The 14,483-nt window shown below is 38.5% G+C and overlaps 1 protein-coding gene across 1 annotated transcript in view; it reads left to right on the top strand.

Annotated features, from left to right (window-relative positions):
• The window catches only part of LOC145408639 (protein turtle homolog A-like), a 210,251-nt gene that overhangs the window by 158,545 nt on the left and 37,223 nt on the right, over window positions 1-14,483 (top strand). The window contains exon 11 of the mRNA XM_080279324.1: window positions 12,656-12,764. Within this exon, the coding sequence (XP_080135450.1) occupies window positions 12,656-12,764 (109 nt within the window). The remainder of the gene's footprint in view (window positions 1-12,655; window positions 12,765-14,483) is intronic.

Here is a 14,483-nt window from a genome sequence, read left to right on the forward strand (position 1 = left end):
TAAGGAGACAGGCGGGTCATCAAAAACAGTAAATCTTTTCTTGTCAGTTTTGTGGGCTGTAAGGGGTGACCCTCATCCTCAGCTGTGTTTTCTTAGTGGTCAACTGGACTGATAACACACCAGATCTTTTTCTCACAAACTGCCTTGAAATACTGGGTGTGACATAATGTTGGAGGAGCAATGTAGGGATGTTTGCCAATTAGATGCCTAAATGGCGCTTTCATCATGTTCTTCATGGCACGCAATTGGTTCTGTGTGGAGTGTAAGAGGCCCTCATTGGTAGTAGGTGCTTCTATTGTTTCTGTATGGACGGAGATTATTTTTAAGACAGCCTAGTGGTTAATTAGCCATGAGACGTGGAGTAAGTCTGCTTTATAAGGTAAAGGAAAATGTGAAGAGACACATTTTTGTCTCATTTTGTACACACATCCCTGTACACATTTTTGTCTCATTTTGTACACACATCCCTGTACACATTTTTGTCTCATTTTTTTACACACATTTGTTTACATATTTTGTCTAATTTACTGTCACATTACACTTTTGTCACAGTGTTGCACTTTTCCCCATTACTCAATACGTGACTTTGATTACAAAACACACTGTGCACCATTTCCTATTTTTGGTTCACTCCTCCATTTACACTACTGTGTGAATTATGTCTGGATTACACCTTCGAAGTCTCCACGTTTCCTCGAGCTTTGTGAGTACTTAGCCTCCACTGAGTGTATTCTGGTTAGGTAAGAAATAACTAGTTTTATATTTGTATTCTGAGGCCTTTATGAATCCTCCTTTTGTAAAATGAACCTTGGTTTCTTCTTTGGTTGTGTATGTTATAGTGTACAGTAAAGATAAGTTGGTTTTCTTGTAAGCTTTACCTTATCCCGTTTGTTGATTAACCCGCCCCATCCCGACGTTTTCTGGGCAATGGTACACCCCAGTCCTGACATTTTTGGACCTTTTTTTTTTAGGCTCAAACATTCGCTTTTGGTGAGAAACATCGAAAATTCATAGAGAAATCGCTCACCTGAGGTTTAAAATACTTGATCCAGGTACGAGCACTGTTATGAGTCCATATTATATTTACAAATCATAATAGATAGATAGATAAATAGACAGATAGACAGCTCTATGCGAGCCTGGGAATGGGAAATGATCTTGCAAGTTAAACTGAGGAAAAGCTGATGACAGATTAGGAAGTAGCAATGTCAGGAGATGATGCAGGTAATTTGTCAGCGAAATAGCAGGAGAACAAAGCCTAGTGACATACATACTCACACACAGGTTTCTGGAACTTTTCAACCACAGTGTAACTCACGTGACACGACCCCTGTTTCACCAGAATTTAGGAAAGAGAGCTCAGAAGGAGACAGGCCATAGAATCGGCAGGTAGTAGGGAGAAAGGCTTAGCAACTTGGAAGAGAGAGAGAGCAAGACAGGGAGGTAGCTAGCGGGACTCTACTTTATACTTCACTTGTGTGTGAGAGACTTTGTTAATATTTCCAAGACAAATAAAAATAGTCCCATACTATTCTTTACCTCTCCTGTCATTGCTTGACAAAGGAGAACCAAGATTATCTACTTACAAGCAACTCAAGTATAACAACCGCTCGTCCACAAGTCTAATAGATAACTTCTCTGCAAGTAACTACAAAGTCCTTTTAATGACATTTGGTAGCAGCGAACGTATACGAACCTCGTTTACGAATCAACAGTGAATTCCTACAAAATATCAAAATAGAAAACAAGAATACCTCTCACAACCAACAACTCACAACCAGCTCCTGACAGCTCTCTCCAACCCCCCCTCCGTCTCCCCGATCATCACGCTGATTTAGAGGTGAAGAGGTCACAGGACGCCTTGCAAGTAGTTTAACAAAGTACTGATACAATCAATCTTGCAATTTCTACGACGAACCAACGAACTACAACCATCTACTGTACAATCAACTACAAGTAACAACTCTACGAGTCGTCTGTATAATCTTCTACACGCACCTACAAGTAGCGGCAGTCTTCATCCCACAATGAATAAATCACAAGAAAAAAAGGACCGAGAAAACATCGAGAAAGAAAAAACAAAACAAACAAACGAAGAGTGAGATACGACTCACAACTCACAACAACCAGACCTCGCCCTCCTCCCTCTGCTACATCCACCCAACCTCCACCGCAGACGCAGGAGTGAAGAGGTCAAGACGACGAAGCAAATACTAAGTCCATATTCACAACTCATCTTACTCACTCGTCTTCACTCAAGTTACTCATCGCTACTCATTTACTCACCACAGCTACCAGTGTGGGAAGTTGATGTCACCATACGTGTGCTGAGACGACGACAAGCCGTGTGTCTGACACCCCACAACACGTCAATCAACCCTTGAAGAACAACGCTATCACCAAGTGCAACACCACTCACACCATTTCCACCACGGTAAAAATTAGTGAGTTACATAGTTACTTCATTTATACAATACAAAGTGATAGACATAAAAATGCTGCACAAACAGATAAAACTTGCTGTATAATTACAACTTACATACACATACTTACTTCAATTATCTGCATAATTCAAACACTAAATAATCACCAACAATAAATATTCTACACTGTATATATTCATTCATTTAATATAGCATTTATTTACTACCAACGAGTATTACCATTTATACCTACATAAAATACGTGTTTCATATATACAGCTATACATTATTACATCTACAAAGTAATAAAGAAAATATACCATCACAGTTACTCAGTGAGCGATTAAAAGAACTGTATTAAACATTAATTAAAGTTACCTAATGGAAACAGACAAATTAAGTTACAAGGAAAACCAGAAAAAAAAAAAAATGGCCAACACAAATGACGTTAGCAAGAATGAACATCTTCAACACAATCGTGAAGACAATGATTTCCACAGAGTGCTGACACATATATTGCCCACGATAGGTACAAGTGAAGAACAAGTCAGTGTATATAGTTAATACTGTATATAGTGTATATATATATTTTTTATATAAAATAAAAAAATATGGGACTATAAAATATCTTTCAGTAATATCAGTGCAATATAAACTAAACCTTAAAAAGGGATCCCAAAGAAATTAGCCAGCAATTATGCAACCATGAACAACACAGAAAAAGCGTAGACAAACGAAGAAAAACAAACTATAGAAAATCAATACATACAAAAAAAAAGAAAAAAGAAAAAAGAAAAAGAAATAGAGTAAGATCACATAACAAACAAATGAAAATAAGTGTAAGTGTTACTACAAATGCCAAAATACCACATAAACTACAAACAAAAAAGCAAATTGTTGTCTCCACAAGCTAGTGGCATGGCAAATCATATCATCGACCGCAGCATGACCGGATTTCAGGACTGCAATTATTACAATTATGTAACTACAAACGATATGTAACAATTATGTAACGACAAACGATTGCATTATGTTACACTTGCCACAATTATGTAACTACAAACAATATGTAACAGTTTCATTAACAAGATGTAACTTTTATGTAACTTTAACTACAATTATGTAACTACAAACAATATGTAACAATTATGTAACAGTTGCATTAACAAGATGTAACTTTTATGTAACTTTAACTACAATTATGTAACTACAAACAATATCTAACAATTATGTAACAGTTTCATTAACAAGATGTAACTTTTATGTAACTTTAACTACAATTATGTAACTACAAACAATATCTAACAATTATGTAACAGTTGCATTAACAAGATGTAACTTTTATGTAACTTTAGCTACAATTATAAGGCCAACACAATTATGTAACAGTTGCAGTAACAAATTGTAACTACAGTTATAAGGCCAACACAATTATGCATTACCACAATATTTTGTAACAATTCATAAAATGTTACAGTTATGTATTACCACAATATTACTACAGTATTATGTAAAGTCATACAATTATACCGCAATTCTGTATTACCAGAATCATCTTACAAGTTAGGTGAAATATTAGACATTACTAAAGGGATAACTCAATATGTAATGTAATAACCTAGTAGTATTACCATTGCACAATTATATGCGTATGTCTGTTATACATACATGTCTTACAAAATGTCATACAACAACCATTGCATTTATTCAAATATGTATACAACTTGTTTAAAATGTAATATTACTGGATAATTGCTATTTACTATGAATGTTTTATGTATACAATATTATAATCAATATTATGTACTAAAAGATTAGCATATGTCAATGATACTTGCTGTCGGAGGACCTTCAGCGGCGTGGGCCGAGCAATGTTATGAGTCCATATTATAGTTACAAATCATAATAGATAGATAGATAAATAGACTGATAGACAGCTCTATGCGAGCCTGGGAATGGGAAATGATCTTGCAAGTTAAACTGAGGAAAAGCTGACGACAGATTAGGAAGTAGCAATGTCAGGAGATGATGCAGGTAATTTGTCAGCGAAATAGCAGGAGAACAAAGCCTAGTGACATACACACATACTCACACACAGGTTTCTGGAACTTTCCAACCACAGTGTAACACACGTGACACGACCCCTGTTTCACCAGAATTTAGGAAAGAGAGCTCAGAAGGAGACAGGCCATAGAATCGGCAGGTAGTAGGGAGAAAGGCTTAGCAACTTGGAAGAGAGAGAAAGAGAGCGAGACAGGGAGGTAGCCAGCGGGACTCTACTTTATACTTCACTTGTGTGTGAGAGACTTTATTAATATTTCCAAGACAAATGAAAATAGTCCCATACTATTCTTTACCTCTCCTGTCATTGCTTGACAAAGGGGAACCAAGATTATCTACTTACAAACAACTCAAGTATAACAACCGCTCGTCCACAAGTCTAATAGATAACTTCTCTACAAGTAACTACAAAGTCCTTTTTATGACAGTACCTCCTTACCTGACTGGGTTTTCTAACAGGCTGGGACCAAAGAAAACGAGTTCTATGGGAGGGTAACTATTTTATCCACTCATAAACAGTATTTATTTATTTACTTGGTACGAATTTATATGTAGTGCAAGAGTATATTGGTTTTCAAACAGTAATATAGGCATTATAAGCATTCTTTCACTCACTAACTCATCACTATTCATGACCTTTTTTTCCCACATTACCTGATCATCATTTCTGACTGTTTCTTCCTCTAATGCTATGTAAACTTTGTCCTCCACATTGTCATCGATTGGGGAATCACCCTGGCCCTGAATGTCTTTATAGGCCAGGTCACTGGTAACAGGCGGATTACCGAGACAATGGTGTGCAGGGGGTGGGGAGAGGTTATGCGGTGTAAGGCATTGTCCCTGCTTGGCATCTTGTAGAGGAATAGAGAAAGGTGTCCCGTGTATACGTGCCAAAAATCACTCGCGAAATCACTCGCAAAAATTGAAAAATGTGCAAATTAGGGACCTTGCAATGTTGCCGCATTAATTTTCGTCTCCGGGATATGAGTGCACATCATGTGAGGACTTGAATTCGCGTCTCCGGGACGGGGTGGGTTAAATAAGGGCAAAGAGTGCACCGTAATATACACCCCCATAACAATATATATATATATATATATATATATATATATATCAGGACTCCATATTATAATTACAAATCATAATAGATAGATAGATAAATAGATAGATAGAGAGACAGATAGAAGCAGGGAGTCAGATGATGAGAAGGTATTGTATCTGCAAGAATCGGGCAATGCTAAACATGCTTACACACTCTTAACTCAAGGAATGCTTTATAGGCACACGACAGCGCCTAGTAACCATACACACAAATACACACATACTCACACACAGGCTTCTTAAACTTTCCATCCACAAGGAACACACGTGATACGTCTCCTGTTTCACTAGAATTTAGGAAAGAGAGCTCAGAAGGAGACAGGCCTTACAACAGGCAGGTCAGATGGAGGTTAGCCATAGAACAGGCAGGTCAGAAGGAGAAGGGCTTAGCAACTTGAGAGAGAGACAGAGAGAGAGCGAGACAGGGAGACAGGGACTCTGCTCAACTCACTCGTGAGTGAGAGACTTGTTAATATTTCCAAGACAAATAAAAATAGTCCCATACTATTCTTTACCTCTCCTGTCACTACATGACAAATGGGAAAGAAGATTATCTATTTACAAGCTACTCCAATATAACAACCACTCGTCCACAAGTCTAATATATATATATAACTCAACTACAAGTAACCACAAAGGAGTTACAAAGTCTCTTTATGACATTTGGTAGCAGCGAATCTACGAACATCGTCTCCGAATCAAAAGCAAATTTCTACAAAAGCAGGCGAGACTCTACAAGATTAGCTTCAGTTCTACAGTGAATTCCTACAAAATACAGCCTACAATGCAAATAGCCTACAAGTCTACAAAACAACTCTATAATCTTCACGTAACTTCAAGCAGCAGCAAGAAGAATATAAAACAAAGCAAGTAAAGAAGAGGAAAGACCAAAGCAACAAGCACACAAACCCCCACCACTCTCTCCCGCCTACCTCCATCGCTGACGCAGAGGTCAAGACACGCAGCAAAACACCAGAGCCACATTTATAACGCATCTTACTCATCTTCACTCAAGTTACTCATCGCTACTCGTTTACTCACCACAGCTACCAGTGTGGGAAGTTGACGTCACCATACGTGTGCTGAGACGACGCCAAGCCGTGTGTCTGACACCCCACAACACGCCAATCAACCCGTGAAGAACAACGCTATCACCACGTGCAACACCACCCACACCATTCCCACCACGGTAAAAATTAGTGAGTTACATAGTTACTTCATTTATACAATACACAGTGATAGACAATAAGCTTCTGCACAAACATTTAAAACGTGCTGTATAGTTACAGCTTAAATACATATACCTACTTCAGTTATCTGCATAACTCAAACACTAAATAATCACCAACAGTAAATATTCTACACTGTATATATTCATTCAATTATTATAGCATTTATTTACTACCAACGAGTGTTACCATTTATACCTACATAAAATACGTGTATCATATATACAACTATACATTATTACATCTACAAAGTAATAAAGAAAATATACCATCACAGCTACTCAGTGAGCGATTAAAATAACTGTATTAAACATTTATTAATTAAAACTACCTAGTGGAAACAGATAAATTAAGTTACAAGGTAAACTAGAGGAAAAAAAAAATGGCCAACACAAATGACGTTAGCAAGAGTGAACATCTTCAACACAATCGTGAAGACAATGATTTCCACACAGTGCTGACACACATATTACCCACGATAGGTACAAGTGAACAAAAAGTCATTGTATATAGTTAATACTGTATATAGTGTATATATATATATTTTTTTTATATAAAATAACAAAATATGGGACTATATAATATCATTTGCAGTAATACCTGTGCAATAAAAAAAAAAAAAAAAAGTTTCCCAAGGAAATTAGCCAGTAATTATGCAACCATGAACAACATGGAAAAAGCGTATACAAGCGAAGAAAAACAAACTATAGAACATCAATACATACAAGAAAAAAAAAAAGAAAGAAAGAAAGAAAAAGTAAGAAAGAAAAAAGAGAAATAGAGTAAGATCACATAACAAACAAATGAAAATAAGTGTAAGTGTTACTACATATGCCAAAATACCACATAAACTACAAACAAAAAAGCAAATTGTTGTCTCCACAAGCAAGTGGCATGACACATCATCACTATCATCGACCGCAGCATATGTTAGGACTACACTTATTACAATTATGTAACTACAAACGATATGTAACAATTATGTAACTACAAACGATATGTAACAATTATGTAACGACAAACGATTGCATTATGTTACACTTTGCCAATTAACAGTTGCATTAACAAGATGTAACTTTTATGTAACTTTACAATTATAAGGCCAAGACACTTATGTAACAGTTGCGTTAACAAAATGTAACTACAGTTATAAGGCCAACACAATTATGCATTTCACTACAATAACCCAAGTACATACTGCATTACAGTTAAATAATTTACTTTTAATGCATTGATTCAAATATGTATACAACTTGTTTAAAATGTAATATTACTAAATAATCACTATTTACTATAAATATTATATGTATATAATATTCATACAATTATGTTACTTTTACAATATTATGTATTTCACTTAATTAGCTTATAAGTTCATTATAATGTGTATATAATATATATTAATATGTTATGACTATTAACTGTCGATGGTACGCCATTTTCGTGTGACCGAGCAGATATCAGGACTCCATATTATAATTACAAATCATAATAGATAGATAGATAAATAGATAGATAGAGAGACAGATAGAAGCAGGGAGTCAGATGATGAGAAGGTATTGTGTCTGCAAGAATCGAGCAATGCTAAACATGCTTACACACTCTTAACTCAAGGAATGCTTTATAGGCACATGACAGCGCCTAGTGACCATACACACACATACACACATACTCACACACAGGCTTCTAGAACTTTCCACTCACAAGGAACACACGTGACACACCCCTGCTACACCAGAATTTAGGAAAGAGAGCTCAGAAGGAGACAGGCCTTACAACAGGCAAGTCAGAAGGAGACAGGCCTTAGAACAGGCAGGTCAGAAGGAGAAAGGGCTTAGGAACTTGAGAGAGAGACTGAGAGAGCGAGACAGGGAGACAGGGACTCTGCTCAACTCACTCGTGAGTGAGAGACTTGTTAATATTTCCCAGACAAATAAAAATAGTCCCATACTATTCTTTACCTCTCCTGTCACTACATGACAAATGGGAAAGAAGATTATCTATTTACAAGCTACTCCAATATAACAACCGCTCGTCCACAAGTCTAATATATATATAACTCAACTACAAGTAACCACAAAGGAACTACAAAGTCCTTTTATGACATATATATATATATATATATATATATATATATATATATATATATATATATATATATATATATATATATATATACCGTACCTCCAACACACTCACCCTGGCCGTCAAGTGTGAGTATATACCGTACCTCCAACACACTCACCCTGGCCGTCAAGTGTGAGTATATACCGTACCTCCAACACACTCACCCTGGCCGTCAAGTGTGAGTATATACCGTACCTCCAACACACTCACCCTGGCCGTCAAGTGTGAGTATATACCGTACCTCCAACACACTCACCCTGGCCGTCAAGTGTGAGTATATACCGTACCTCCAACACACTCACCCTGGCCGTCAAGTGTGGGTAACCTTTCTCAGTCACTTATTGATTGACTCATTTTCGCAGACAAATTACGTATATTTGCCTTTTTACATTTTATGCAGTTTTCCCTTAAGTTCTTCCTCTTGATGTGTTATATTTCTCAACCTCATGTCATATAAAAGCTCAGTATAACAGTCGAACATTAATGAGAACAGAATAAATACAATTAACCTCGTGAAACCGTGAAGCCGGATGAATAAAGCTTGCGGGGAACCTTTTGGATGGGAAGGGAATGGATGCTGACTTCATAAACTCCTTCACTTGTTCACATTTTTCACACGTTTGATAAAAATCTCTGGAAATAAAAAATAAAAATAAAAATGTTTTCTCATGTTGAAACAGCCATCTTTATATTTGCATGTTTCCCGTGTCAGTTGAAATAGTCGTTTGTAGTTTTATTATACTTGTTAATACTCAACCCCTTTCACGTTTTTTGGACTCGATCAAGCAGGTGTATGTGATGCGCGTATGCAAAGAAAAATACAAAACAACTTGAGTAACAGTAATAATATGAGGTAATGACATCCACAGGTGGATGCCCTGACCGCATGCGGGCTCAGAAAATCTAATGAATAAAAACATTTGGAGCAGCCTAGGCATGCCATTCACTAACAATACAGACTGCACACGTAACATCCAAGATTATATTTATGAGTAATATCCAGAAATAAATTACTTTTCCTAAGGAACAGATCAAAGCCGGAGGACTTTGCCGATGATGAAAAATATTGCGCAAATTTTCTTTTTTAGTCTCCAACGTAATGTGAGCTCGCGTCGTGCGCTCAGTAATGATCTATCTATCTATCTATTGCCAGACGCCTCAATCCCGTTTGGGGTGGCCACAAACAAATCGCCTCCAAGTCGCCCTGTCCCCTGCCATTTCACTGCCCTGCTCCCAACTCACACCCCCCTCTCTCATATACCTCTCCACCCCATCCCTCCATCTCATCCTCGGCCTCCCCCTCCCTCTTCCCCCCTCCACCTCACTCACGTACACTCTCTTCGTCAGTCTTTCACCCTCCATCCTCTCCACATGGCCAAACCACCTCAGTGTGTTCCTCATAACGCTTCCTATCACATCCACATCAACACCACAACGCTTCTTTATATCCTCATTCGTCAGCCTGTCTCTCCACGTGACTCCACAGGCTCCTCTTAAATAACTCATTTCCACTGCTCTCACTCTTGACTTGTGTCCTTCCAACAATGTCCAAGCTTCACTTCCGTACGTTAGAGTTGGTATCACAATACTGTCATGTAGTAACTTTTTCACTTCCATGCTCACTTCCCTGTTTCTTATCACTGCTTTCAAAGAACCAGCAACCTTTCTTCCCTGCTGTACCCTTTCAAGCACTTCAGTAATGATAAATGTGGTAATAATAATAATAATAATAATAATAATAATAATAATTATTATTATTATTATTATTATAATAGCTTTTGAGGTTGAGACAGGATTCTGAGGACTTGAACAATGCGTCAATGACTATCTGACTCATTTCACTGGAAATATTGATATTAATTCTCCCACTTTCACTGTTGCACTTTCTCTTTTCTTATTTTCTGGGTCCTCCCTAATCTCATCCTTAAATGCGAAAAATGTTTGGGTATGTAAACAAGGGAATTTAATTCATTCAGTACATTTACATTGTTATATTAGTTTGACTTGCTGCCTCCTGGTGATTTTTCCCCATAAGAAAAATGTTTCGTAGTAAGAGAGTAAAAAACAAAGTAAAACAATAAGTAACCATTCCAGCTAAAAAAGAATGTTTGTTGACATTCAGTTACCCAGTACCGTACTGTTCTCGTATTGTGCTAGGGATAAGGCATTCAGATCCGGTCTTCCGGTACATTATTAGTGCAAGTGTTGTTATGAGGCGTCGGTGGGTCCACACAGCACAACAGTAAACAAGGTGATGTCCAATTATAATCCTCATATTACTCCTTACAACGGCCAGGATCGAGCCAAAGACCCAGGTCCATCACCTATACCCTACGATCACAACGCCACTTTCAGTTCAGATACTTTGTAGTATTCTCTCTCTCTCTCTCTCGCAGTCGCAGGAACACGCCAACACCCATTCACACACATACACACCCAACACCCACACCCACGACCGCACCAATCCACCAACGCCCACGCCAACACCTATCGACCAACACCCACGCCCACATCCATCCACCAACACCCACGCCCACGCCCATCCACCAACTCCCACGCCCACACCCATCCACCGACACTCACGTCCACACCCATCCACCAACTCCCACGGCCACACCCATCCACCAACACCCAGTTACACACATATTCACACACCCAAACATCCACACCCACGCCCACACCTATCCATTTACACCCACGCCCACACCCATCCACAAAATCCCACGCCCACACCCATCCACCAACACCCACTCACACCCACGCCCACACCCATCCACCAACACCCACTCACACCCACGCCCACACCCATCCACCAACACCCACTCACACCCACACCCGTACACACACATACCCACACATCCAAACATCCACACCCACGCCCACACTCCCCCATCAACACCCATTCACAAAATAACACCCAAACTCTCCCATCAACATCCATTCACACACAAATACTCACACACCCAAACACCCACACCCACACCCGCCCACACACACACACACACATACCCATACCCACACACCTAAACAACCACATCCACACACCAACAACCATTCACACATACACACCAACAGTCATACACATACTGTACACACACTTACACACCCAAACACCCACATACACACCCACCCACATCCATCCATGTCCATACCCACAAACACACACACAAGAAAAGGAAAAAGAAAAAGAATAAGAAAAAGAAACAAACAGATTCTAGCATATTTGCGTACTTACTTTCATGCAAACAGAACCGTAGTTAGGTGACACTCTTTCCCTCTTAACCCCTTCAGTCCGATAACGCTCTCTTAATTAATTCACGCTACCTGCAGATGATGTTACTGAAATGGGAAGTGATGTGTAACAGTGACGGGGTTAATGAAGGCTGTATCTTATACCCTTCGAATACAAAAAGTCTATTCAGTACTCAATAAAATCGTCTGAAGGGAGTAGGGGTAGTAGTAGTTGCAGTCCCAGGTTCATATATTATATATACCCCTATGATACTGTACTTACCCCTTCACATACTCATATGACACTTTACATAGCCCTTCATACACTGATATGACTGTACCCTCCCTCCGCCACCAGTCCCCCCTGATGTGCCAGGAGGGTCAGCAGACGGTGTTATACTGTTCTCGGGTACCCAGATGACTCTCTTTATCCCTAATGTAACCCCAGACTTAAATGACTCTTTCCCCATCCCCCAACTCCAGTCCCGCCGACGTGCCAGGAGGGTCAGCAGACGGTGTACGGAGCGGCCAGACATGAGGAGCTTCACGTACCTTGCTCCGTACTGGCACACCCCCCTCCATCCTCCTTCAGGTGAGAGAGAGAGAGAGAGAGAGAGATGGTTATATGAAAATGTTAGAGTTTTAAATGGCATGTGTTGTGTACTGTATATATATATATATATATATATATATATATATATATATATATATATATATATATATATATATATATATATATATATATATATATATACTGGTGACAATGTGTCCCATGACAGCCATCACTTATGTTGTAGGTAGTGTGAGATTTATCTCTTGTTATGTTTTGTAGTTTGAAATGTTTGTTAAAGAATATATGAGTGTTACGAGATTTTTAATAAGATTTTTGCTTGTTAATGAGTTTGATCAGATTTTTGTGACAGAGTCTGCCGTGATATTATTCTCACTCTCTGCTATATACTGAGGTATAAACCATTCAGACCTGCGGAATTTCATGTAGCATAATAATACTGTTTGTCTGTGACCAGAGTAAAATAACAAGGTACACAAGAGTTTGAATGGAGTATACTGCATTGCCTGAGGTGCTTGCAACTAGATAATTGTGTGTTAAACTCCAGGGTAATATTTAGCTGCTCTCTTGGTCAATCACGCATGCTTGTGTATGTGGTTGATTTCTTTTTATCTTCCCAGAGAACACCTATGCATAGCTTAAATCCTACAGTATACAATCATCCGATCATTTCTTGCTCAGATAAGAGCAAAGGGACCTGTGGCAAGGCTAATGTGTCCAGACATTTATGGTTTGTGGTCAACTGCTAGCTCCTCAGTGGCATCACCCAGCCACTTCTTAGATGTAAACCCTCACACACCACATGTGGTTGGGGCGCCGTAACTCCCTAGACCACCTGGAGCCCAATTGATTTTATGGATACCACTCGGCGTTTCCTGGGGTTGTCACTCAGTGTAGAATCACTTGAAAGCACCACTACATCAACTGAGCGAATGAGGAACTTGAAACACACTATGAATATATATATATATATATATATATATATATATATATATATATATATATATATATATATATATATATATATATATATATATCGATAATTTTGAAGATGTGTATGACACTGTACGGTAAATATTAAGCCATTAACAATAGTTCGCTCCCTGTCCTTGTCAGCACTGTATCGGGCTATCTACATTTTTCATTGCAATGCAAATGACGGAAAGCATCCTTGCCTCTCATAATCTTTTCTGTGTGCTTCATATTACTGTCACATAAAAAAAGTTGCCACAGTTGGCAGAGAAGTGTCGCAAACTTTTGGGGGATGTGACTGTTGCACCAGGCAGAATGTGCGAGTGGAATAATTTGCTGATCCATGCAATAAGGTGATGTCAATATATACGTTATTTTTGACGACATTTTATTCAGTTTGAGAAAGTGGTGTGGTAATATGGGAGATTATTAAACTTGTATCTAACCCTTCCGGTAAAAAGAATTAAAAAAACAAATAAAAATAAACTGACTCCTGTACTGATTATATGAAAATGTCAAAAATACATTGAAGAGAAGCAGCTGTTTTAAGAGGGGTTCGTGTGTTGCCTGTTGTGCATTTAATTACATATTTAGTGTTGTCATCAGTTGGCGCCACAGAACACAAGGTAATATAACGCTGTAGCACCACTAAGACTCACCCAGCTGAATCGTCTGGTGTTCTGGCATAAAATACTAGAGTTGTCCTAATCACGGGACGGTTAATGGTGACAGCATTACTTCTCCCAGGGTTCTGGGACCCTGTCTCAG

This window comes from Coenobita brevimanus, chromosome 78 (assembly GCF_032717465.1).
Source record: "Coenobita brevimanus isolate Jiangsu-jjx chromosome 78, ASM3271746v2, whole genome shotgun sequence".
NCBI lineage: Eukaryota > Metazoa > Arthropoda > Malacostraca > Decapoda > Coenobitidae > Coenobita > Coenobita brevimanus.